Source organism: Diabrotica undecimpunctata, chromosome 7 (genome assembly GCF_040954645.1).
Source record: "Diabrotica undecimpunctata isolate CICGRU chromosome 7, icDiaUnde3, whole genome shotgun sequence".
In the NCBI taxonomy this organism is placed as follows: domain Eukaryota; kingdom Metazoa; phylum Arthropoda; class Insecta; order Coleoptera; family Chrysomelidae; genus Diabrotica; species Diabrotica undecimpunctata.
The window spans coordinates 159,957,952-159,983,070 of record NC_092809.1 but is presented as its reverse complement, the minus strand read 5'-3'; the positions used below and the strand labels follow the sequence as shown (position 1 = coordinate 159,983,070).

The 25,119-nt window shown below is 32.0% G+C and overlaps 1 protein-coding gene across 2 annotated transcripts in view; it reads left to right on the top strand.

Moving 5' to 3' along the window:
• cysu (peroxidase homolog) overlaps positions 1 to 25,119 on the top strand; it is a 79,257-nt gene that overhangs the window by 34,665 nt on the left and 19,473 nt on the right. For both annotated transcript variants that reach the window (XM_072538638.1, XM_072538639.1), the window contains exons 2-5: positions 20,897 to 21,085; positions 21,213 to 21,289; positions 23,414 to 23,507; positions 23,858 to 24,049. In XM_072538638.1, coding sequence (XP_072394739.1) covers positions 20,897 to 21,085; positions 21,213 to 21,289; positions 23,414 to 23,507; positions 23,858 to 24,049 — 552 coding nt within the window. The remainder of the gene's footprint in view (positions 1 to 20,896; positions 21,086 to 21,212; positions 21,290 to 23,413; positions 23,508 to 23,857; positions 24,050 to 25,119) is intronic.

The window sequence follows — 25,119 nt, the reverse complement described above, 5'->3', positions numbered from 1 at the left end:
TTCAAATACATGTTATTTAAATCGTATTTTATATTATATTTTCAATATTTATTTATATACGTTTATGTTTAATCTATTAAACACTTGACAACAGCCTAAGAATTATAACACTAGGAACAAAGATATCTTTAACTTACGGTAAAAGAAATTAGGCAAGCTTCGTTATAAGATTTATGGTAGCTCCAATTGAAATGAAATGAGTGCTACTAACGTACACAGGCATGTTATGTTTCTATAACGGCCATATAGATAAACAGCATTTCATTTCAATTCATACTACCGCAAGTCTCCCTGACGAGAGGTGAAATCTCGAAATACGTGTAGGAGAATAACGGAGCTCGAATTAAAAAAAATGCAAATATATATGTATATATATATATATGTATATATATATATATATATATATATATATATATATATATATATATATAATATATATATATATATATATATATGTACGTATGTATATATAGAAAAGTAAGGTTAACTGGTAAACAACCCTGTACTAAGGAAGCAATAAAAACGAGTGCTTCAAAGTAAGTGTCTTTTATTTTTAGCTAAGCTTTTGCCACATTCTTCAGAACTACGTTAGAATGGAAATAATGTTTTCCCAACCAAGGGGGAGGATAGTCAAAGTTTGTTGAGTGAACGATTGGGAAACTAATGTCTAGGGAGTTGACTGCTATCGTTAACCGCTTAAGTTTTGCTGTGCACGGTTTATTATCGTAGAAATGTTAATATTTTTGTGTAAATGTATTTAGAGATACAGGGTGGTTTTTATTTACTGTGCGATAGATATGGCGTAAGTAAGAGGAGTATACGTTTATGTGTAAGTACGGTTCTCCGCATTCGCTGTATAAATTTTCTATTGGAATGGTGCGAAACGATTTATTCAACACGGTGTACGATACGGGAATAATACCACAAGAGTGGCTGAAGTCAGCATTTATAACCATCCCTAAAAAATAAGCAGCAAAAGAGTGCTCTGATTATCGAACACTGAGCCTCATAAGAAGTCATACTTTAAAAGTACTGCTGAAAGTAATACATAAGAGAATATACGAAAGGTTAAAGGAGGATATTAGCGAGACGCAGTTCGAGTTCCGAAATGGAATGGGTACTCGAGAAGGACTATTTTCCATCAACATATTGATTCAGCGATGTCGGGATGTAAACGTTGATCTACACTTGTGCTTTGTTGATTACGAAAAAGCTTTCGATAAAGTAAGACATAAAAACTAAATCAATACTTATGAACAAGCGCATTGACAGTAAAATCATAAATATAGTGCAAACATTATATTGGAACCAAAGTGCCATAGTTCAAATTGATCGGAAACGCTAAGAAGAAATGAAGATCTGTAGAGGAGTTAGACAGGGATGTGTTTTGCCGCCACTTTTGTTTAACTTATATTCTGAAGAAAATTTCCAAAACACGCTCAATAATATCAAAGCCGGAGTTACCGTTAATGGAAAATTAATTAACAACTTACGATATGCAGACGACACTGAGATCATAGCAACGAGTATAGAAGATCTACAACATCTTATCGAAAGCTTAAAGAAATAAACAGGCGAGTAGAGATTTCCAGATCAGCATTTATACGAATGAAGCCACTCCTAACGTGCAAAAATCTAAATTTGGAGATCAGACTACGTACCATTCGAGGCTTTCGAACTCTGGTCATACCGCAGAGTATTAAAAATATCATGGACTGATGGAATTACAAATAAAGAAGTACTGGAGAGGGTTGGTAAAGAAACAGAACTAATCACCACTATACAAACCAGAAAACTGGAATACCTAGGCCACGTGATGAGGGGACCAAAATATGAAATTTTGAGACTCATAATACAGGGAAAGATTCAAGGAAGAAGATCTGTTGACCGAAGGTAGAACTCATGGTTGAAGAATCTACGTGATTGGTATCAATGCAGATCGATTGATTTGTTTAGAGCAGCAAGTTCAAAAATAAAAATAGCCATTATGATTGCCAACCCCCGTAGGGAGTGGGCACTCTAAGAAGAAGAAGAAAAACACCAAGGGCAGTTCTAAGGGCATTGTTATGTATGTGGTCAAGTGGGTTTAACCGTAGTAGATTTTTGATCTAATAAGAGATTTATAAAGCATAATCAATGTGAAATAATCTGAACACCAATCGTGTTTGACCGAGTTTTTAATAGTCTTTTATTACAAGTTAGAATGAGGTGATTGATGTATTCTTTCCAGGTAGTTTTTTGGTCGAACCACATACCTAGTAATTTTAATCATGGTTTCGGATAAATTTGCTAATGTTTTCTTGGAAAATATTATTCCAATGTTCCAATGTTTCTGAGACTGAAAATTCGGAACCTGTGGTTAGGGACCATATTTCTGATTGGTTAAGGAATGGCTGCGGAATTGAGGACATATATGCGATGTTCGTTCCTTTGATAAAGACTACTAGATCGTCGGCATATAAGCGAGCTTACTGAGGAGTATCATTATTCTCAGCATGAATATTGGAAAAACAGTTAAGTATTTACTTTTGTTTGAAAAGTTCTTATTTTACAAAGTTTTGGCTGTAAGCTAAAATATAACCTCTGATATTCCAGAAGTGTAGCTTCTCTCCAACATGTATTGAATGCTCGTTTTAGGTCCAAAGTTATAGCAAACGCCTCATGAATTTGAAGGTCAAGGATATTGTTCATTGATATTGTTCAAATAGAAATGCTACAACATAACACTAAAACTGACAAATAATTAAAAATTTATTATAAATAATCATGAATATGATCATAAACTATATAGAAAATTTAAAAAAAAAATGAAAAAGTGTTGCGATAATTTTAACCAGAGAATTATTGTATTTCATAAATTGGTAATAAAATATTCATTGACAAATCAGTACATAAGCAACAATCATAAAATTCTAAAAAACAACCATATAAATCATTAAACAAGATCAATAAATACGTTGCTTAATTTGTTAAATATTTGTTCAACGAGTATAATTATCAATAATTTTAAAATATCACAATCCAAATTAGCAGTTTAAAATATTTACCATAAATTAATCATTAAATATTACCTAACCCAACTAACTCTAATTTGTCACTGCTTCTTAACGAGTTAGTAGATATACAACTAGTGCAAGTTTCCACAACTTGCAAGTATCCCTAGATCACAATCTTTCTTAATCGTGTCAATAAAATTTCATAACCGTGTGACAAAACGCCTGACAGTTTTTACGACAACACATTACTTGGAACACGAAATAAAATAAATGTACCGAAAGCACCCAATACATTAATCAATTCGATTCGAAGTTTTTTACAAAAAAATCAGATCGGTTATTGCTTTGAGACCAGGACTGGTTTTAAAACGTGAACAGAAATAACTAGTTCAATTTTTTTTATTCGATCTGAATAATTTAAAATTATGGACATTCTAAAAAATTTTTGTTTGGCTGTACTTCTTCTGTTTTTAAAGGAATTGTTCAAATTTAGGATATGTCACGATATCCTGCCAATTTTTTGGTTTGCTCAAATATTTACCCTTGCACCACGGACTTTAAATGATATCTTTTGAAATTCAATATGTTGCTTGTCGCAAAGAAACGCAGTCCCATGCATATTTCTTAATAAAATAAACAAAATAAAAACCATCGCTCCGTGCCTAGACAATAAGAAAGCGATACTTCCCCTCCTCGGTCAGTGTCGGATAGCCACATCTCGTTTTTCTCTTTCTCAATCAGTTTTTTATTGCTTCTTAAGTATGTTTTCCATTGTTTTGTTTCGATAGTAGAGGAAAGGTGAAATTTGAAATAAAAAGACGCCCAATCAATATATTTGTATTACAACTAAAACAATGATTACCAAACAAGTCTAACTATAACCTGAATGATTAGAAATATCCTGTATAATACTTATATACCAGGCATTACTTTCAGTACGTCTGAAATACTAACGTAAGTGATTGAACAATTAGACGAAGGCTTGGAGAAGCAAATTCAAGCAGTCGCAGACCTGCAAGAGGCCTGCAACTTCTCAGGCGCCATCTCGTTGCGCAGCTTCAGTTTGCCAGAAACCATGCTCATTTTACTGTACATATTTGGAGGCACGTTTTATTTACCGATGACTCTAGGTTTACCGCTCTCCAGCTGACCGTGAGAGAGTATGGCGAAGACCACGTAAGCGTTTTGCGGAATTTACCTTCAGTCTTAGGGTAGAAGGTAAATTCCGCAATTATGGTGTGAGCTGGAATTTCTCTAGAGGCACGTACAGACTTGTACATAGATTCGAGAAACTCCATAACAACTGCCAGGTACATTGATGAAGTTCTCCAAGATTTTGGTGCCTTATGCTGGTTTTGTTGGAAATTACTTTGTTCTGATGCATGATAATGCCAAGCCTCACAGTGCGAGAATAACTCAACAGTTTAAGTAAAATAAGCATTCCACTAATGGATTGGCCAGCATTGAGTCCACACGCAAATCCAATTCAACATGTTTGGGACACGCTTAGGCGAAGAATTCGAAGTCGTGTTTCTGCCCCTTTAACCTTAAATCAGTTACAAGAAGCTCTTTTAGAGGACTTAAAACTTATTTCTTTACAGGATATTTCTTATTTGATTTTAGGCATGCCAAGGAGAATTTAGGCAATAATTCGAGCACGAGGAGGAAATATTTATTATTAAAATCACTTTGTCCGGACACATGATTTAAGTTTTCATTATTGGAGCGTCATTTTGTTACAACATTTACTTACGTTTTTTTCCTTAAATTTTAAATTGTTATCTACTGTAACAGTTCTTTGTTCAAAAGGTAAATTTTTATTATAAATTACTTAAAACAGTTTGTTTCGTTTGTATTTACGTTATGATAATAATTAAAGTTTAAAGAGAATTAAAATTTTTAAAGTTTTTATTTTAAAAATACAAATGCTCCGTTTTTCGTGCCGGTGAGTGTAGATAACCAGAAGGTAAACCATATTGAAAAATTCATTCTATCATAATCTATTTATAATTTCCTGATAATAGCAGCAGGATCCATCCTATCAAAGAATATTTCGTAATTAAATTTGTTTCTTTTTTGAATTTTTGATAAGATTGCAAACCTAGAGTGCAACAATAAGGTTGATAATAGAAAAAAATGAGAACTGGATATTACGCATTTAGTCGTGATGATTTTAATCTAAGCTTTAAAGATTATAGTCTTACAAATTAGATGATAACATCCCGGATAGACTGTACAAATCCGGTACTGTACTGGAATTCCAGATCGACTTAATGATAATAATTCAATATCAATTCTCTAAAAGCCATGTCGAAAACCGTTCGAGCTCGCGGACTGTAATTGTTGCTAACATAAATACCAGCAGTTCCTTCCAAGGTGAGAGAAAAGCCGTGTCTAGACTATAAAAATGATTTTAGTGATAAAGTTGTATGTAATTCACTTTTAATGGTATTCACTCGATGTGCATGGGTTATTATCCATAATTTAGTGAAATCTATTAAAATAACTATAGATTCCGATCCATAATACTAATTTTTAAATTTGTACAAATACATATTTTACAAATATTTTTGGAATGTTCTCGTATTTTGTTTTATATCAATCAATAAATTATACAATAAATGGTGGAAGAAAACCTATTGATTATTTATTTTGTATTATTAATCTAATAATTAGAATACGGATCTATCATTGATACATATATATATATATATATATATATATATATATATATATATATATATATATATATATATATATATATATATATATATATATATATATATATATATATATCTACGGCATAAAGTGGACTCCGCCCATGTTAAAATTCAGGTTCAATTGAGCTCCGTGGTCAAGTGGATACCGATATACGGAGCTCACTTGACCATTCCATAATATTGGTTCTGTCGATTCATCAACATGTAGAGTTTAATAATTTATAAAAATTTTTTGGAGCCCGTAAATACCCCTATATCATAAATGTATATCGTTTAGTTCACGTGTATATATTATAGGGGTCGTACAGATCTTCTTCAATGTATATTTGAACCATACGTTTATCGGTTTAAGTAAGCTCTGAGAGTTTGACAACTGTGCGATTATACCGTATATTTTCAGCATATACCCTGAACGGTTCATATGGGCTCCTTATTTTTATCTACTGTTCGTAGACAGTGTAATCTAATACGCATTACACTGAGTAACAGAGGATATCTTATTACCTGGTATAACTACGTACTAAAAGGTAACTGGTTCTTTAAAAACAGGTATATAGATACAAAAGGATTTGGGCTTATTATTTAATGGAATATTCGCTTGCATAGGAAATTTTATTTTTTCTGCATTTTTAAAAATGTTGTTCTTTTATTTAATATAATTTTATTAGTTCAATGCCGAACTCGATGTTTTTTTTTATTTAAGAAATTTCGTAATATATTTTGTTTACGTGAGTATGTCTTTGTACGTCTTATGTAAGCATCCGATTAATAAAAACTAATTTTATTTCATCCAATCTTCTGCGATATCTTTAATAAAGCTTTTTTATTATTTTAGTTCTGGTCTTATTTGTGTACTACATATGATATCTCGATGAACGGTTATCTCAAAATAAATATGGTTAAGAGCTACAATAGATATTTTTGTGTTAAAATTGGTAGTAGTGTGCACAAAAACAAAGAATGGTTAATTTGTCTAACAAGGTATATTCGGCGGCAGATGCATATAGTGCAAGCGTCTATGTTTTAAGGGTGGAAGGATGTGCACCTCATTTTTAGCTGACAAGCTTGCGAACAATATTATTTCTGGTCCTCAATTTACCTTTTAGTTTTAAACAATAATCTGTGACTGACCCCGTGCGATACAAACTATTTTCAAGGAATTTATAGTTAGTCTACGTTCAACAATCATGACATTATTGGATGTTCAGTTTTGTGAAAGCGTCTATGTTAGGGAAATTGAAGGAGCACACACGAGCTTTTCAGGGGGTTTGGCTGAAAATTGATTCATAGTTTATTTTTATTGTGCAATAATAGGTGTATCGTCTATATAATAGAAGTCCTAGTATCTACCGGTATGGATCGTTCGTTTGTGTAAATGTTATACAGTGTAGGTGCCTTTATGCTACCCCAAGCGAGACCGTTCTTCATCTGCTATTCTTACCATTGAGTAATATAAAAAATATTCTCTTGTGTAGGCATAAGCAGACAATATAAGTGAGTTTGTTATCCAAGGGGATATCATATAGTTTTTGAAAAAATATTCTGTAAGTTAAGGTGTCGTAAGCGGCACCTTAAGCATTTAGATTGAAAAATACCACCACTGATACCCGATATTTTTCGTACCCATCTTTGATTTAGTATTTGTGATGTACATTACTTTGAATAGCTGACAAACTAAAAATTTCGGCTGATAGTTTTTGTGGTCGTTGGAGTTTTTGCCAGGTTTAAGCAAGGTAACAACTTTGGCTTGTCTCTAGACTTTGGGTATCTCCTAATTTGAATACAGTTGTTCATCATCTGGATAAGCCATTGTAGTGTTTTTGGTCCAGATTTCGTAATAAGCTTTGTGCTCAGATCCTCAATGTCGGTATTTGTATTATTTTTCATTAAATATGTAGATGGTGGATCCAAGCTCAAAATCATTAAAAGGTTCTCTTAGCTGACTGGTTTTGTTCTTTCTTACTTTGAGTTATTCTTTGCTTTTTTTCCGATAGAAATAGTATGTCTATATCTATATTGTGGTTTTCAGCGATCAGCTATATACCAAATACCCTAGGTTAGGCCCTATATGTGTTTCCTGTACTAGAAATTAGTCAGATTCGTGTTTAGCTCATATGTCTGATAAGTTTAAATAAAGTAAAGTTTCTTGATTTTTAGATATACCCTTAACAGTTATAGACATATGTTATTAGAATAGTTGGTCCTAAAAAGGACCAATTTGACAAAATCATATTAAAGGGGTGACTGAAGAATTAGCCGATTAATTAATTAATCATTACCCGGGGTATGCCCGATTGCGGTGGTCTTATTAGTACTTCAATCTTCCTAAAGGCTCGCTTTTTAAACCCCATAAGTAATGCGTAATCTTTTACTATTTATTAAAAATTTAAATTTTACATGCCGTGTATTACTTTTTGAAGATATGTCGAATCAGATTTGTATAGTAATAATTTTAGGTTCTAAAGAACCTCTTTGTGGAAAATAAATAAGTTTGTGATATCTGTCACAACTCATATATAGATAATAAAAAAATAAACAGGTAAAATAAGTGTAAACAATCTTAACTACATACATCGGCGCCACTGTTTGTGGGTTTATCACAGATATCAAAGGTTACATTTTAATTCAATGTACTATTTACGTATCTTCAATATTAAAAAAGTAGAAAAAGACATGTTTATGCTTTTATTTTTTTTAAATCTATGCTATTTTCTTTCTAGAGTTCCGTCTTTTTTGAACGACCTGTGTTCTTTTTTCAATTGGGTACTTGTCCAAAGCTATGACAAATACTCTGTCCTCTGCTATTCTACAATAATATGACTGATTTATTTTATCTTTCTTGCAACTATTTTAATGGTTATCCTGTGTATCTTCTTCTTCTTCTACTTTTTCTTTTCATATAGACATAACTGTCTGTTTTTCAATGTGCCTCCAGTAAGTTGCCTTTCCATCGTTTTCGTGGTCGTCCTACTGATCGTCTTCCTATGGGTTAACCGTCTCTTGCCGTCTTTATTGTTTTATTTGTTGTCATTCGGCTTATATGATCGTTTCATTCTACTCTTCTATTTCTTAACCAGTTTTTGATGTTCTTCACCTTGCATCTACGTCGTATATCTGTACTTTTAGCTCTGTCCCATAGTGTCTTACCATCAATTCTTCTAAGTGTTTTCATCTCTGCTGTTTCATATCCTTTTTGTCCTCTCTGTGTCAGATCTTGTTTCTGCCGCGTATGTCATTATTGGTCTGATGACTGTTTTGTAAATTCTGCCTTTCGTTTCTGTTTCGATATTTTTATTTCTTCATAATGTTTCATTTATGCAGCCTGTGGCTCTGGTTGCTCTATTCACTGGTTCTTCCACTTTAGTTTCGAGCTTTCCGTAGCTAGATAATGTGATGCCTAGATATTTAAGCTCTAACACTTGTTCTATTATATGACCTTCCAGCTCCAATTAACATCTGAGTAAATTTGCTGTTGTAACCATGCATTTTGTCTCTTTTGGGCAAATTAACATATTAAATTTTCTGGCGGTTATATGAAATCGGTACAGCATACGTTGTAAATCATTTTCACTTTAAAAGAGTAGTATTGCGACGTCTGCACAGCAGATTATTTTAATTTGTTTTTCTTCCATTTGGTATCCTTTTTTAGTTCTTATTTTTTATTATTTCATCCATAATCAGGTTGAAATAGAGGACTCAGGTAATATTCCTGTCTTATTCCATTGTCACCTTCAATAGGGTCGGTTAGTTCTTCTTCTACTTTTACTTTTATTGTGTTGTTTTGGTATATATTTTCGATCGTTTTGATTTTTCCTAGAGGTATCTCTCTTGCGTACAATAAGGGGATAACGTTTTTCTAATTTGTGTATCTTCTGTATATCATTATTTCTTTTGTGTATTAAAAATTAAATGTTGGTTATTATTTCTTAAGATTCTCTTAACGTGTTTATTAATTGTCTTGTTTTATGTGTATCAAGATATGTGTGTCATGATAGATTGTAATGCATATTTTATTTAATGTAATTAAAGTGCTCTTTGCGTTTGCCTATTACTTTCTCACTTCCTTAGCGATAGGTCTTTTTTTCCTCATCAATAACCTTATCCTCGCTCGATACAGCTATTTTAACCCTCTTTAGCCCCGTGTGTACTCAAGGTAACAAAGGAGTTTTTGATGCAGAAAACTTTTTTAAAACAATTTCCGACTCTAGTATGCCCTCTGTTAATTTCAGGCAATATTTGGTTATACATTTTAATACACTCTATGAACCTATGACGAAACCTATATGGAAATGTTTAACAGTATGTCAAATGGACATGACTGCCTTATTAGTTTGTATTTTCGATCGTGATTTATTGTTATAAATTGTGTACAATTTATATAAAAATACATACAGAGGCATTATATCAGCATTTAGATATTGATTACCGTTGACATTTGTTTATTTTATTGTGTTGTTTCAGTACTGTGATAAAAAAAAGGTATGTTGCTTTGAATCCACACTTTACCATATTATTTTAAATTATTTCTTTAAGATGGATACAAAAACGTTCTACGGGAAAAGCAGTAAATATCCGAGGAATCCAAAGACTTTGACTTTGATAGTGGAATAAAATGGAAAATGAAGACGATTTGTACGAAGCAAATTTAGACCAGGATACCAATTTAGATTTAGACTAAGATGAAGATGAGGGCGATACCGATAAAACTGAAAAACACACTGAACAAAATGTGCTCAAAAGGTCAAAAATGATCGTAAAAAACATTCAGTGGAAGAGTGGTTCTCGAACAGTATTTCCAATTCCAGAATGGAAAGGTAATTTACCAACATGCAAATTATTAGAACCGGAATCCCTTCTACATTATTTTAAAAAGATGATATCTACCAATATGCTGGAAAACATAGTAGAACAAAGTAATTTGTATGCACTGCAAAAGAATATAAATAAACCATTGAATATGACACTAGCAGAATTAAACCAATTAATTGGATCTGTTCTACTGATGTCAATATATGGCTTGCCAAGAACAAGATCATTTTGGCAGAAGGAAACACGTATTGCTCAAATAGTCGATACTATATCTAGGAATCGCTGGGAAGAAATAAAAACTAAAACGCATTTCAATAATAACGAAAATATGGTCAACAATAATGATAAGTTATACAAAATTAGACCATTCATCAACGGTCTATTTTAAAATTTTCAAAGTATTCCAATGAGTGAAAAATTGTGTATTGATGAACAAATGATACCATTCAAAGAGGCACATTCTTTAAAACAATATATGAAGAACAAACCCAAAAAATGGGAATACAAGGCATTTGTTTTGTGTGATAGCAATGGTATTGTTTATAACTGGGAATTATATACAGGAACTGTTAAAGATCCCCTTCATTTACCTAATGTAGACACCAGCGGTAATGTAGTAATAAGATTGTGTGAGATAATCAAACCAAACAAATACTATAAAGTATATTTTGACAACTGGTTTAATAGCATTCAGTTGCAGATTGAAATGGAAAAACGTGGACTGCAATGTTTGGGAACTGTTCGTCCAAACAGACTGCCTAATTGCCATTTTTCTGATGACAAGAATATGAAGAAACAGGGTAGAGGTATTGTAGAAGAAAAGCACGCTACAGTAGATGGCATAAGACTACCAGCGTTAAAGTGGTACGATAATAAACTGGTTCATTTGCTTAGTACATTTGTTGGTTCTGAGCCTACTTCGTTAGTCAAGAGGTGGGATAAGAAACAAAAATCAAGAATTATTGTATGTTGTCCAAATTCAGTTCAATTTTATAATAAATTTATGAGAGGTGTCGATCTTATGGATTCACTAATTGCTCTTTACCGAACAGACATAAAATATAAAAAGTGTTATCTAAAAATATTTTTTCACCTTCTGGATTTAGCTGTTGTTAACAGCTAGTTGTTGCATCGTCGTGATTGCGATTACTTTGAAATTAAAAAGAAAAACCAGTACGCTACATAAGTCCCATTTATGTAGCGTACTGTTAGCAAGCAATGATTAGATCAAAAACAAAGGACGTCCCAGGCTCAGTGAAATTGAGAACGAAATTGTAAAAAAACAGAGGAGAGGATCTACTGCTATTGTACTACCAAAGGAAGTTAGGCTTGACCAAACCTTCCACTGGCCAGTAATTTCTGAAAAAAAGGAAAGATGCAAAAAACCAGGATGCTGTAATACTTCTAAAGTAATGTGCGATAAATGTAAAGTTGCTTTATGTTTTACAACTAACTGCAAATATTTGTTTCTTTAAATGACATAATAAATAAGTATATAACTTAATTCGTTAGTTTTTGCTAAACACTCCCAAAACTCTCCCCAAATGAAATTTAAAAAATCTAAAAAAATTACTAGTTGTTGTAAATGGATATTTGAGCACATATACAAATTAAAACATTTTATAAACAAACAAGTTTACAAAAAACTCGGGCAATAGAGGGCTAAGATATTTATATTTCACTATATGCTCTATCATTTGGTTTTCATTTATAATTTGCACCTATGACGAAATTTATAATATCTAACATCTGGTGCTTTCATATGAAACTGAAATAAAACACTTGTTAGATAATATTTATTCGTTTTGAGTACACTTTTCCTAGAACCTAGTATATAAAAAAAATAAATATTTGTCTGTCAACAAATTTCTTTATAAAAGTACGAGGCACTATTCTCATGCTGTGAGCTTTGCTGCTCTGTTACTTTTATAACGCTTAAGCTATTTTTAATTTATTGTCAATATTTTTGAGGTGTGTTATCTTAAATGATCATTTTTAAGGTTAGTACGTTTGATTAAATGAAATTGACATTAATTTGATAGTTTCCATTTTATTAGTGCTGATGGTATATGACTAGCATCTGTTGGTACTATATATCAATTTCAACATGTGGAAGTGAGAGCACTCTCTTGTTAGTAATTTCAGCGTAAATTTTGACGAAACCAGAAATAACCCATATTATTCTCCCCGTGTGATCTTAGTATTTCCGTTGATTAAATAGTATAGGGTATCCAATATCAATATGTAATGTTGATTTTTAAATGCACACTTTAGATACTCTGTTTTTGTTTACCTTATTTTTAGACCTTTTTGCTCAAGCTCCCATCTCCATTGTCTCAATCATTAATTCAATTATCTCTCCTTATCTCTTACTAACACCACATCGTTAGCATACATAAGGCACCAAGGGATATCTCCTTAACATGTTTTCGTTAATTTTTCCAACATTAATGAGAAGAGATAAGGGATTAGCACTGACCCCTGATGCAATACTATTCTCAAATGAAATTTATCAGTCTTACCCTCACTTGTTCTAACATTAGTTTTCCATTACTTGCCTTATGATAAAAATTGCATCCGTTGTTGATATGCCTTGCATGAATTTAAACTGATTTCCTAATATTTCTGTTTCTTCCTCTATCCTACTATCAATTATTCTCTCCCACAGTTTCATGGTGTGACAGAGTAGTTTTAGGGCTCTATAGTTTGTACAGAGTTTAACATCTACTTTGTTTTTGTATACAGGTACTAAAATGCTACTTCTCCATTCATCCGGTATTCGCCTTACTTTCAAAATTCTATTAAATAGTCCTGTTAGCCAACTTGTTCCTGATTTTCCTAATGCTGATCATATATATCCAGGGATGCCATCAGGACCTATGCCTTTTCTTTTTTCATCTTATGTAGCTCTTGAATTACTTCCGCGGTCGTCATTTTCGGCACCATTGCTATTACTGTCTCTGTTGCCTCTATAGATGCTTTCTCAAACTCTTAGTTTAATTGGTCGTTAAAGAGCTCCTTGTAGCTATTTTTTAGATCCTTTCCTTGCATAAATAGTTTAATGTATTTATCTCGTATACATTTAATCTGATTAAAATCTTTGGTTTTCTTTGCTCCACTTTTAACAATTTTGTATATGTTTTTTTCTTAGTACTCAGTTGATTGTACAGCTTTTCATGCGCTGCTACCTTAGATTGTGCTACCGCACATTTGCTTCCTCTTTATCTATTTGATACTTTTGATAATCTTATTCTGATATTTTTTCTTGTCCCTCCTTATATAATCTTCTCTTGTCTTTTATATTGTCTTAAACATCGTCTGACTATCTATATTTACCAATTTTTAAGTCAATTTTCTGAGATTTTTTCAAGTATTTTAGTTACACCCTCTTTAATAATTTTTGACACATTTCTCCAAATTTCATTATGACCTTCTTCCATATTCCAACACATTCTTTTTTTAGTTCTATTCTAAATTGAACTACTTTGTCGCTTGTTAACGTCAATTAATTGTTTTTGTGACTCTCCTCGATATTTTGGTTTTATTTCATATTTTACTTGTATATCTAGTACCAGCACTTTATGCTGTTGGCTTACAGTTTCACTAATTATTACTTTAGAGTCTTTACATAAGGGATTGGCTTACGATCCATATTTGGAATTGATTTTGTCTGCTTTTAAATTGGATAAGTTGGCTTTCTCTTTTCTAAAAGCATGTACTAACAGTGGACTAGGTATGGCCACTGTTAGTACATGCTACTGCTAATTCCAGCATATTATCTGCCATATTATTTGCTGCTAATAGTATTCTAATATTTCATCTATAGATTAAATCCGTATAACAAATAGATATTTTTCACTTTCTCGGAGTAATAATATTCTTACATACAAAATCCTATTAAATTGCCAAAACCTTCCTTGCATATTTTATTCACTTATAAGGGACAACAGCAATATTAGTACCATAATAAGGGTATAGTCCTGGACTGGCTAATCGTTGGATAATAGGAAGCATGAGTGTAGCAGTTTTAATGTTTTCGGGACTGCTACCTGGTATGGGGGAGCAGAGATATCAGTACCAAGTTATTGCATATATGAATTGTTGCTTTAACTTTATTATTATTAAACAGCACTATATAAACAGCACTATATTCTATAACACAAGAAACACTGTTATAAAACAGTCGAATAATATACAGATTCTCAATTCAAGTATTCAAAAAATTGAAGAACAGCTTACTAAAATAGAAATCGCCTATTTAAAATGCAATCCATTAATGGCCCAAAGTACCAAGCACTTCTAGCATATGGTAATAATATTGATCTCATAAGAAACTCTCTCCCGTCTGCGACATCTTCAACAAAGTGAAGAGAACACGAAAAATGTTTTACTTAAAATCAACAAAATGAAAAACAAATACAAGCGAATCAACAGAAGAGAGCAATTCAATCTAGATTGTGAATAAAACAAGTGATGTTTTTATCTAAGGGGACGTCATAGAATTTTTGGAGAAATTTTCTCTAATTTAATATGTCGTAAGCGGCATTTCGATTGACAAATACTACCCCTAATACGTGATATCTTTCGTACCCGTTGTTGATTTTTGCAACAACGGGTACGTTATTACATACTTTATAAGTATTTCGAATAAAAATAAATAAGCAAGAAGAATGTAAGTGTACTATATTTAAACCAAGTGACAGAAAAAAGAATATTATACATACATGTACTTCTAAATTAAAAATTATATGCCTGACAACGCAAGATACAAAAAACAATGATTTAACATTGAAAACAATGATAGCTTGCACAAGCGACAAAGTATTTAAAACGATAAGGCCGAACATATTATATGTAATTGTAATAGATATGTTGGCTAAAATTATACCATAAGACACCGAAATATTATATCTATGTGTTTATGTGTATCTAAAGTATAGTAGTATATTGAATTCCCTACATTAAAAAATCGAAATATTTAAATTAGACAGTAAAAAATTATAATTTTAAGATTGATTTATAAATTATTATAATTTAAATTTTACTACTTGATGAAACAAATATTGTAAGTCATACACTATAGCAATCGAAACATCGGAAAGTACATTTATAATATAATAAATATTTCAGTGCCAATGTATTAAAAAAAATTCTAGTACATAAAAATGGACACTTGCCTATTCAAAGTTTATAATAGACACGTATTTCAGTTTATCTATAATTAAAGTAATATAAATTATAATTATTAAAATATTTAACTACATTAACCAAGTACGTATTTGTGAAATTTCTCGATGACTAAATTGATTGATATTTAAATAAATTTGAAGTTCCAAAACGTACCTGCTGTAAAATTTAAAAATCTACGACTAATCAAATTATTGGCAACATCGGAGGAGTTTAGTTGGGTACGCAAAGAAATGTATACGGATCCCAAAAGTGTTTTAACCTATTACAGAGTCCACTTAATCCGACGTGTTGGTCGGAGTCCACATAAAGCGCAACACAGATAATAATATACACGGTGTATATTCGCCTGGAGTTAGTATAATACCGTTTTAGTAAGGAGCTCTCATTAACCGCTAGATCTATATATATATATATATATATATATATATATATATATATATATATATATATATATATATATATATATATCGTTGGTAAAGTATAAATCCTGATGTACGTCATTATCTACGTCAGAGATATAAGTTGATATTGTTGCCAAATTACAAAAAAAAATCCTGAATTTATTTTAAACTAAATATTTGACATATTTATGACAGAAGTTTTATACAACAAAACCAATTAATATTTAATGTAAATAAATAAAAAAATTAGAAATAGAAAACAAGAATTAAGTAATAATCGTACGTTAAAAACAATTTGAGCCGCTTGTGTAGTATAAAGGAGAAAAATAGAATAAAAAATTCAACACCTTTTTCATTACTTATTTACTTTAAAATGTTTTGTTACAACTAGATTTTCAAATACTAATCAATATTTTTTATTAAGCTTTATTGTGCGACAATGTAAAAAAAGTGTGGTGCTTAAAAGTTACACACTAGTACATGCTTTTGTCTCCAGTCTTTATTTTTACATCTTATGGTTTTTTAGAAACCGTCAGTGAAATCATCAGTTTAAACCAATAAAAAATTAAGCTTAATTTTAATGCTCTAAGAGCCTAAGATGCTTGACTTAATAATCACTGTCTATATCACAGCTGCTACTGGAATCACTGTCGACCTTTATATTAATTATAATATAAATCATCATCATCATCATCATTTAACCCGGATCTATCCACTGCTGGATATAGGTCTCCCTCAGTCTTTTCCATGTATTTCTGTTTTGTGCTGTTTGCATCCAATTTTTGTCGTTCCGTTTTATCTCATCAGACCATCTTGTTGGTGGACGACCTCTACTTCGATGTGCTTCTTGTCTCGGTCTCCACTGTATTATTCGCTGTGTCCATCTGTTATCCGACATTCTAGCTATGTGCCCCGCCCAGTTCCACTTAAGGGTCATAATTCTTTCTATGGCATCTGTCACTCCTGTTCTCCGTCTTATTTCCTTGTTCGTGATCCGATCCCTACGAGAAATGCCTAACATCGATCGTTCCATGGCTCTTTGGGTAACACAAATTTTATTTCTTACTTTCTTTTTTAGTGTTAATGTCTCTGCACCCTATGTAAGTACTGGCAACACGCACTGATTAAAGACTTTTCTTTTAAGACACATAGGCAGTTCTGATTTAAGAACATAGCTTAGCTTGCCGAATGCCACCCAAGTGAGTCCTATGCGGCGGCTTAATTCGCACGTTTGATTATCTCTTCCTATGCGTATCTCATGTCCTAAGTACTTATATGAGGTGGTTTCTTCAATATGCATGCCATTTACTGAAATCTTTTCGCTTAACACAAGATTTGTCATGATTTGTGTTTTTGTGTGGTTGATTTTTATCCTACTTGTAGGGAGGCTAGGTATAGTTTCTCCAGTTGCGATACTGCATCATCGATTCTGTCAGCAAAAAGGACAATATCGTTAGCAAACCTCAAATGACTAAGCATTTCTCCATTGACATTAATTCCTTTTTCACTCAGATTTGCGTTCTTAAACATATGATCTAATAATTTTGTAAACAATTTTGGCGAAATTGTGTCTCCCTGTCGCACTCCCTGTTTTATTTTAAATACGTTGGTCTTTTTATCTGCCAGTTTCACACTTGCTGTCCCATTTTGATAGATGTATTTTATCATGTTTATATAGCGATGATCTTTACGGCACTCTGTTAAGGCTTTTAACGTCTTTTGATGACTGATTGTGTCGAAAGCTTTTTCGTAGTCAACAAATATCATGACTAATGGCTTGTTATATTCAACACTCTTTTCTATTCTATTCTTAAGTTCTTAATTACTTGTAAATGATCATTCGTGCCATATCCTGCTCTAAAACCTGCTTGCTCTCTTGGCTGATAGAAATCCAACTTACTTCCTAGCCTGTTGATAATAACTCTTGTAAATAGCTTATATACTTGTGACAACAAGCTAATGGGGCGGTAGTTTCTAAGGTTGCTGATATCTTCCTTCTTATGAAGTAAGATGATTTCCACGTTGTTCCACTGCGTCGGTGTTATCGCTTCGCACAGACATTTATTGAACAGTTTAGCAAGTGTCAGTAAGAGCTTATTTCCTCCTAGTTTTAGGCTTTCGGTCATTACTCTGTCTTCACCTGGGGATTTATTGTTCTTCATCACCCGAAGTGCATTTTTAATTTCGTCAACAGTTATGTTCGGCATTAATTCTGAGCCTTGATTCTCTATCTTTGGTAAGGGGCGTCTTTCATCGGATTCACTTGTTTCATAGAGTTGTCTGTAGAAGTCTTCCACTGTTTTCACTATTTCTTCCTTATCAGTATGTCGTCTTGTTTATTTCTTAACTTATGTATGTTCTTTTTTTCCTGTGGACATGTTGTGTCTTAGAACTTTCAGACTTATATTTTTCTCTATCACCCTTGTCACCTCTCTCATGTTATGTGCCGTATGTCTTTTCGGATTTTTTTGTTTACTGTTTTACTGAGTTGACTAAATTCTGCGTAGTTCGACTTTTAACTTTTTTTTTTGTTTTTTTTTTTTTAATAAAATCCTTATTCACGAGCTGTGTGTTCTATATATAGTCACAAAATAATACACTAGTATTTATATTATATAAAAAAAATTTATATAATATAAATACTAGTGTATTATTTTGTGACTCTATATAGAACACACAGCTCGTGAATAAGGATTTTATTAAAAAAGACAATAAGAATTTATTTCTACCTATTACATTTAAATTGTCAACATTGTTTGTTTTGTTTCTAGATAATTATTGTGTTGTAATGTACGTATTTTTTGTATACCTATGGTAGATCTATTTATATTCAGTTTGGGTACCAATGTCAAACAATCTAAAACGTATTGAATATCTGTCGATTAAAAACCGAACTAACAGAGATCAATTAATGAGAAATTAAATAGATCAAGCATTAAAACCGGACAAATAATTGCATTTACCTTGACCTACTGAAATTTAAAAACAATTCTCAATTCATCTTAAGCAGCAGCCAGCCGCTGTTACACTGAAATTGCATCAGTTTCAAGAAGGTATAAATGTATGGTGCAACTTGTAACGCGTCAATACTTCTTAACTCGTTCCCATCAAATTAAAATGCTTTACTTTCTATAGGAGCAACATGTGGAACGTCTTACCTACCGCATGCTGTTCATAATTACTATTATGACATGTATGTTTTAGATATTTTTACGTTCCTGACGATTCCGTTCCATGAATAAAATAATCATGCTTTCGTAGAACTTGCAATTTACTATGCTATCGATAAAAGAAAATATACAAGTTCTACACGCAGATTCATGAACGCTAATATGCTCAAAGGCTTCTTTAACACTTTAACTGAGAACTGGAATATACTCGGTTCAGGCAGGTGGTAAACATTTTTTTAAGCAATTAGTTATTTTTTCTCGTATAGCATAAAAATAACAATAAATATTACTATTTTTGACATATCTACCCGACTGTAAAAGTAGATATGTGAGGTATCGTTGGAAAGGGGATAAAAAATAGGGTTGAATGCAGTATGTGTCGTGCGCATCGGAGCATGCTTAAAGGGCATTACGTCATATCTTCGTTTCTATTTTCCGATCGTGGCGTATGAGGGCTCGTTTTGAAGGAGAGGGGGTAACGAGCACGTTGAGGCAATAAACAAAGATGCCGGTATTGACAAAACGGCACTATATCGTATCTTGCTCCGATTTTGATGTGTGAGATGTCATGCAAACACGCGCATGGCAACATCTACCGATGGGCATAAGCCTGCTGTGCTACGTTCACCGTTAGATATGTAATAGCAACATAATTGTTGATTTTGAAAAGGCAAGAGACAATGTGCGTGGAGCATGTGCTACGTTCACCGTGAGACATGTAACAGCGACAAGAGTGTTGATGTTGGAAAGGCAAGAGACAATGTATGTACCAACATGTGAAGCATATGACAATTCCCATTCTGAATATCTATAAAAATATGTTCGGTGAGGGGATTGAATCCTCGCACCCTTGCGGCTATTGGAGCTTAAATCCAACTCCTTTGACCATTCGGCCAACCTGACATGTAAAGAAACAAAGAGGCCTTATACATAGCATCAATTAATATTATGTAGAAAGGTATTTTCAAGTATATTACTTTTAATGCTATACGGTCATTATATATGACTGAAAAAAATATAAAACGAAACGCAGCGTCAAACTTCGAATATTCTTGTCCTTAAAAATATTATATGTGTATACAATTAATGAAATTACGAAAAATCATAGACTTGGAATTATTTATAAAAATATTCTAAATAAAAATGTATTAAAATAGTGTATTTTAGATAGATAGAGGCAAATTAGAAATTAGACAATGTAGATACGTCGTAGATGCGCACGTAGATGCGCAATACTGCATTCAACCACATTTTTATTCCCTTTCCAACGATACCTCACTCGTCATCCTACGTTAAGCCGTTTGGTATTTACGATCGGTGGTTGCGATTTTAGGGGTTGTGATTTAGGGTATGAACTCAGATCCCCCTAGTAAATCTTTTAGTAAAAATGTCAAAAAAAAAACGCGGATCCGCTTCGTGAGCACTGAGGTAGTAATGGTTTATTGCTCACATGCTCCAACACTCATTTTACGCGTTTTTAATTTTGTAAAAAAAAATGTATTGCATTTTTAAAAAAACTTTATTGGAACATAAACCCAAAATTCTTTCTTCTTCTTCTTCTTCTTTTTATGTAGGACTACAATTTTTCTTATAGTTTTATATTTTTACAGGGTGAGGATGCCCTGTGTTCGGTGGCTCACGTTACTGGGTTTAATATCGTCCAATATAGTGTCTGGAATTCAATTACAATCACTTGACGTGCCTTTTAATGGAGAAGGGGAATGTGCATTAATTTTGGAAGGACCCGGAAAGAGCAGCAACTTTGATTATTCATTAAACCTGTTAAGAGGCAGTTCACTGTAAGTATAAATTATTGTAATTTTTTTTATCGGATTCGATTCCTATTTTTACAGAATTAAATTTATTCGGTAATTCGATTACTAAAAAATAATCTTGTTATAGTTATGATAAATATTTCTCTTTCAGAAACTACGATGGTCCTAATACATGTATAACATATGATGCGGTTAACTCAGCCTATTTAGATGCACGAAAACGGATACGTAAGTATTTTAACGATTTTATGAATTAGATTGAGTGAAAATATTTTTCATGTACTTAATAAGAAAATATAATATTCAACTTTTATGTACTTACATCACCTAGCCACTTAATTCAAGCATTTAGTGCAGTGTACCAAGGTTATTAACTCCAAATTCCATCAACATGCCTCGATTTTCTTGAAATTTTAACAGTAAGTAGAGAATGCCTTAACGAACAAAATTTACCCAGTGTTGAAGTATACAGTACAACAAATTTATCTGAAACCGCGAACAAGAGAAAGAACAGAGACGTTGATACGGAGTTGTCTAATCGATTATTATTTTAGAGTTTTGATTTTGAACTTTAAAATTAATACTCCATTATAACGGTAATGGTTTTATAATATATTTATTATCAGAGCACTAAACCGAAGTTAAAAGATAAAATAATTACTAGTTTTATTGGAAATAAGCCATAATTTAAGTTTAAAATAAGTTTATTCTTGACGTTTCAATTTCCACTTCGGAAATCGTTCTCAAAATAGAAAACATTAATAAAGGTTTAGTTAATGAGGGTTTCAGCAATTTGTGTCGAGTTAGACTTTTATCTTTGAGGTAGAATCCATCTCAACTGTTGAGTTCTCCTTCTCAGGGTGTCTATTCGTTATGGATTTTGGACATAACACGGCTATTTTGACTTTGTTGACTACTGTCCTAAAAAGCCTGGTGGTAGTCAACTTAAACCAACTGGAAGGTCACAATCTTTTTATTAAAAATAATCTGAAGAATTGATAAAAAATATATTCTAAGCAAAAAAAAATTCTATACAGTTTTACACAAAATTTTATTTTTCTTATGTTTGAATTGATTTTTCACGAATAACTCAATAACTTAATAACACTAGATATTTAGAAAAGAACTACAGATTTTTACGTTTTTGTAGATTTTTTATAAACCGTTATATAAAACCAATGGAAATCCCAGAGCGTCAAACATTCAAAGATTGATTTTGGGGATATCTGTAATGAGTTCTTCTTCCAGTTCGTCGATCGTTTGCTACAATACTCGCTATTGTAACTGAACTGACTGCAGCTCTTAATAATAATGTAGTCAATTTTTAGTACCCTTGTCTTAGATTTTTTAGCTATTATGTTCTTTTTTTACCAGAGCCACGTTTACATTGAATATTTCCCTGAATGATCAGATGCAAAAGTTTATATTTTTCAGGATCATAATGTGAGTGAAGTATTCCAGCTTGCGTTTGTTTATTATATTGCCAATTGCGTTGTTTGTTTCACCCGTGTAAAAACGTCCTTGTTTCAAACTTTGTCGACCCAGCTTATTATTTTTATTTTGTTTATTAGATTTAGAGGGTCTTCACTGCAATTAGGTATCCTAGACATATCTAATATTGTTTACGGTCACACCATTCACAAGAGTACCTTCTGCTATCTTCATTAAAGCTTCCTTAAATATTTCCTTTGAATGTAAGTTACGATTCCTCTTCCTCCTCCTTCCTACGCCTCATCTTTAGGCGAGAGTATAAAGCCTTGTCTCACTTTTATATTATTTATTTTATCGAATAATTATTGACAGTTGCCAGTGCCACTATAAATTTGTTATTTATGATGTTGATTATTATTATTCGTAAATATTTATGATGAACCGAGCTGTTGTCAATATTTCTAATATTTTGTTATGTCGGACCTTGTCAATTAATAATTTAAAGAATGTTTGATGATTGTTCATTAGTGTAACAGAATAACATAGAAGATTTAATGGAATAATGATCTTTATAAGAGCTAGAACTAATTGAAAAAATTACATTACATTAATTTACAGATTAAGCAATAACCAGTACGTACTGCACTGTATATGGATTTTAAAGAACAAATTAAATCATTATTATGTTACTTCTAACCATTAAAATATTTTTTTTAAAAATGTCATTTTAAATTTATATGATTTAATTTTGCAAGATATCCGTCAGTCAAACAACAGTTAAGGCAATTAAAAAACATTGTCATTCATTAGCTAATTGGTTTTTATTCGTGTTGCGTAAGAACTGGCAGCATTCGATTAACGATGCAATAAAGATCTTCACCGCTGATGCAGTACCGCTCTAATTATCCTTTTTTATTATAGATGTTGCTTCACCTGATGACGCTCACTTTAAGAATGAATACGTTGCTTCGGTGGGTGAACTGGTTTTTGATATATCTTTGAACTTGGCAAAGACGTAAGTAATTGATTTTTTATATATATTTTGATTAGGATTTTGATATTGAATATTGTTATTGATTAATCCGCGTTGGTATTAAAATTCAAATAAAATTTTCATGAAAAATAGGCGAACGAAGGAGGGAAAGTCAATACTCATAAAAAAACATATCAGTTATAGATTATAGGAACATTTAAGGCAAATAGGAACATTTATTATTTTATAAACATTCTTTATCTGGATTCAAACATACAACTTTTATATTTTGTAATAATTTATTTTTTTAATAGTGTTCTTCGATTTTTTCAAATAAAATTTTAAACTTCACTTTGTCACGGTTATTGATTTTTAATTTTTTTTCTTATTAGCTATGGACTTAGTTATCAAGAAATCGAAAAAGGATTGCCTTTGATAGACACCAGCAAAACTTTGATAAGAGACGTGTGTCCTGCCTTTTTGTCCAATGTTGAGTGTAGAGCAGGAAAGTATAGAAGATACGATGGTCTGTGTACAAACCTTGAACATCCTACATGGGGAGCAAGTCATACACCGTTTACAAGGTACGCATATATTTACATAGGTTTTTTTATTTATTTAATAAACACCAATAAGGTGCTTAAAAACAATACGATCTGATCAAACAATATGATCAATGAACAACTTTTTTCTAGTCCAAATGACCATTAAAACTTAAGACTAAGATAAACTTACTAGTATCCCCCAGGCTCTTTTAATTTATTGCACAAATAAATATTAACCTATACCATCACTTAAACAATACTCTGCTTTTCGTTTAACTAACTCGAAGGGTTTCTTCCTCTTGAATCTTAGAGCCAGGTCCATGTTGTCGAGGAACTGAATGGTCTTAACATTGACCTGTTAAAGAAGTCGTTGTTCGTGACTATTCACAAATTTATCAGTGGTCTCGTGAACAGTATCCATTTCTAAGATCCTGTAAGAGTATTAAAGAATTATGCTACTTTAAACACGTTTTAGAACGAGATAACTTTGGAAAACATTCACCTGCAGACAAATTTATATGTAAATAATTAGTTTACCTTCAACAACAATACTCGTAAAATAAACCATCACAAAAATATATAGAAATATGGACCAGTTTTGTCATGGTATAATACCAAAATATAGTTTTCAAGTAAAACAAGAAAAAGCAGTTGATATTAGAAACTTGATAGAGGTCATTATTCCTATAATACCAAAGGGCCTTGACAGTGCTCTTCAGCACTTTGTTTTGGAATCGCTGAATGATGTCTAAATTACTCTTAATAGAATAAACCCACAACTGGATGCCACATGCCCATATAGATTTTAGAATCTGTTTATATAAAATATTTTCTTGTAGATTGACAGGGTAGCTTGTCTTTCCAAAGCCAATACATTTTGTTTATAATTAATGTTAAGCTGTTGTCTTTCCTTTTTATAATGAACCCTCCAGCTTTGCCTAGCCTCTAATTTAATATCCAAATATTTTGCGATATTGGCGTATGGTATCAATTAAGCATCATTATGACCTCTGAGTATTATCTACATTAACAGGATTGTGTTATTTCCTCTTGTTTTGTACATTAATTTTATTTCGTTTAATTTAATTCGCCAGCATTTAGTCTAGTTG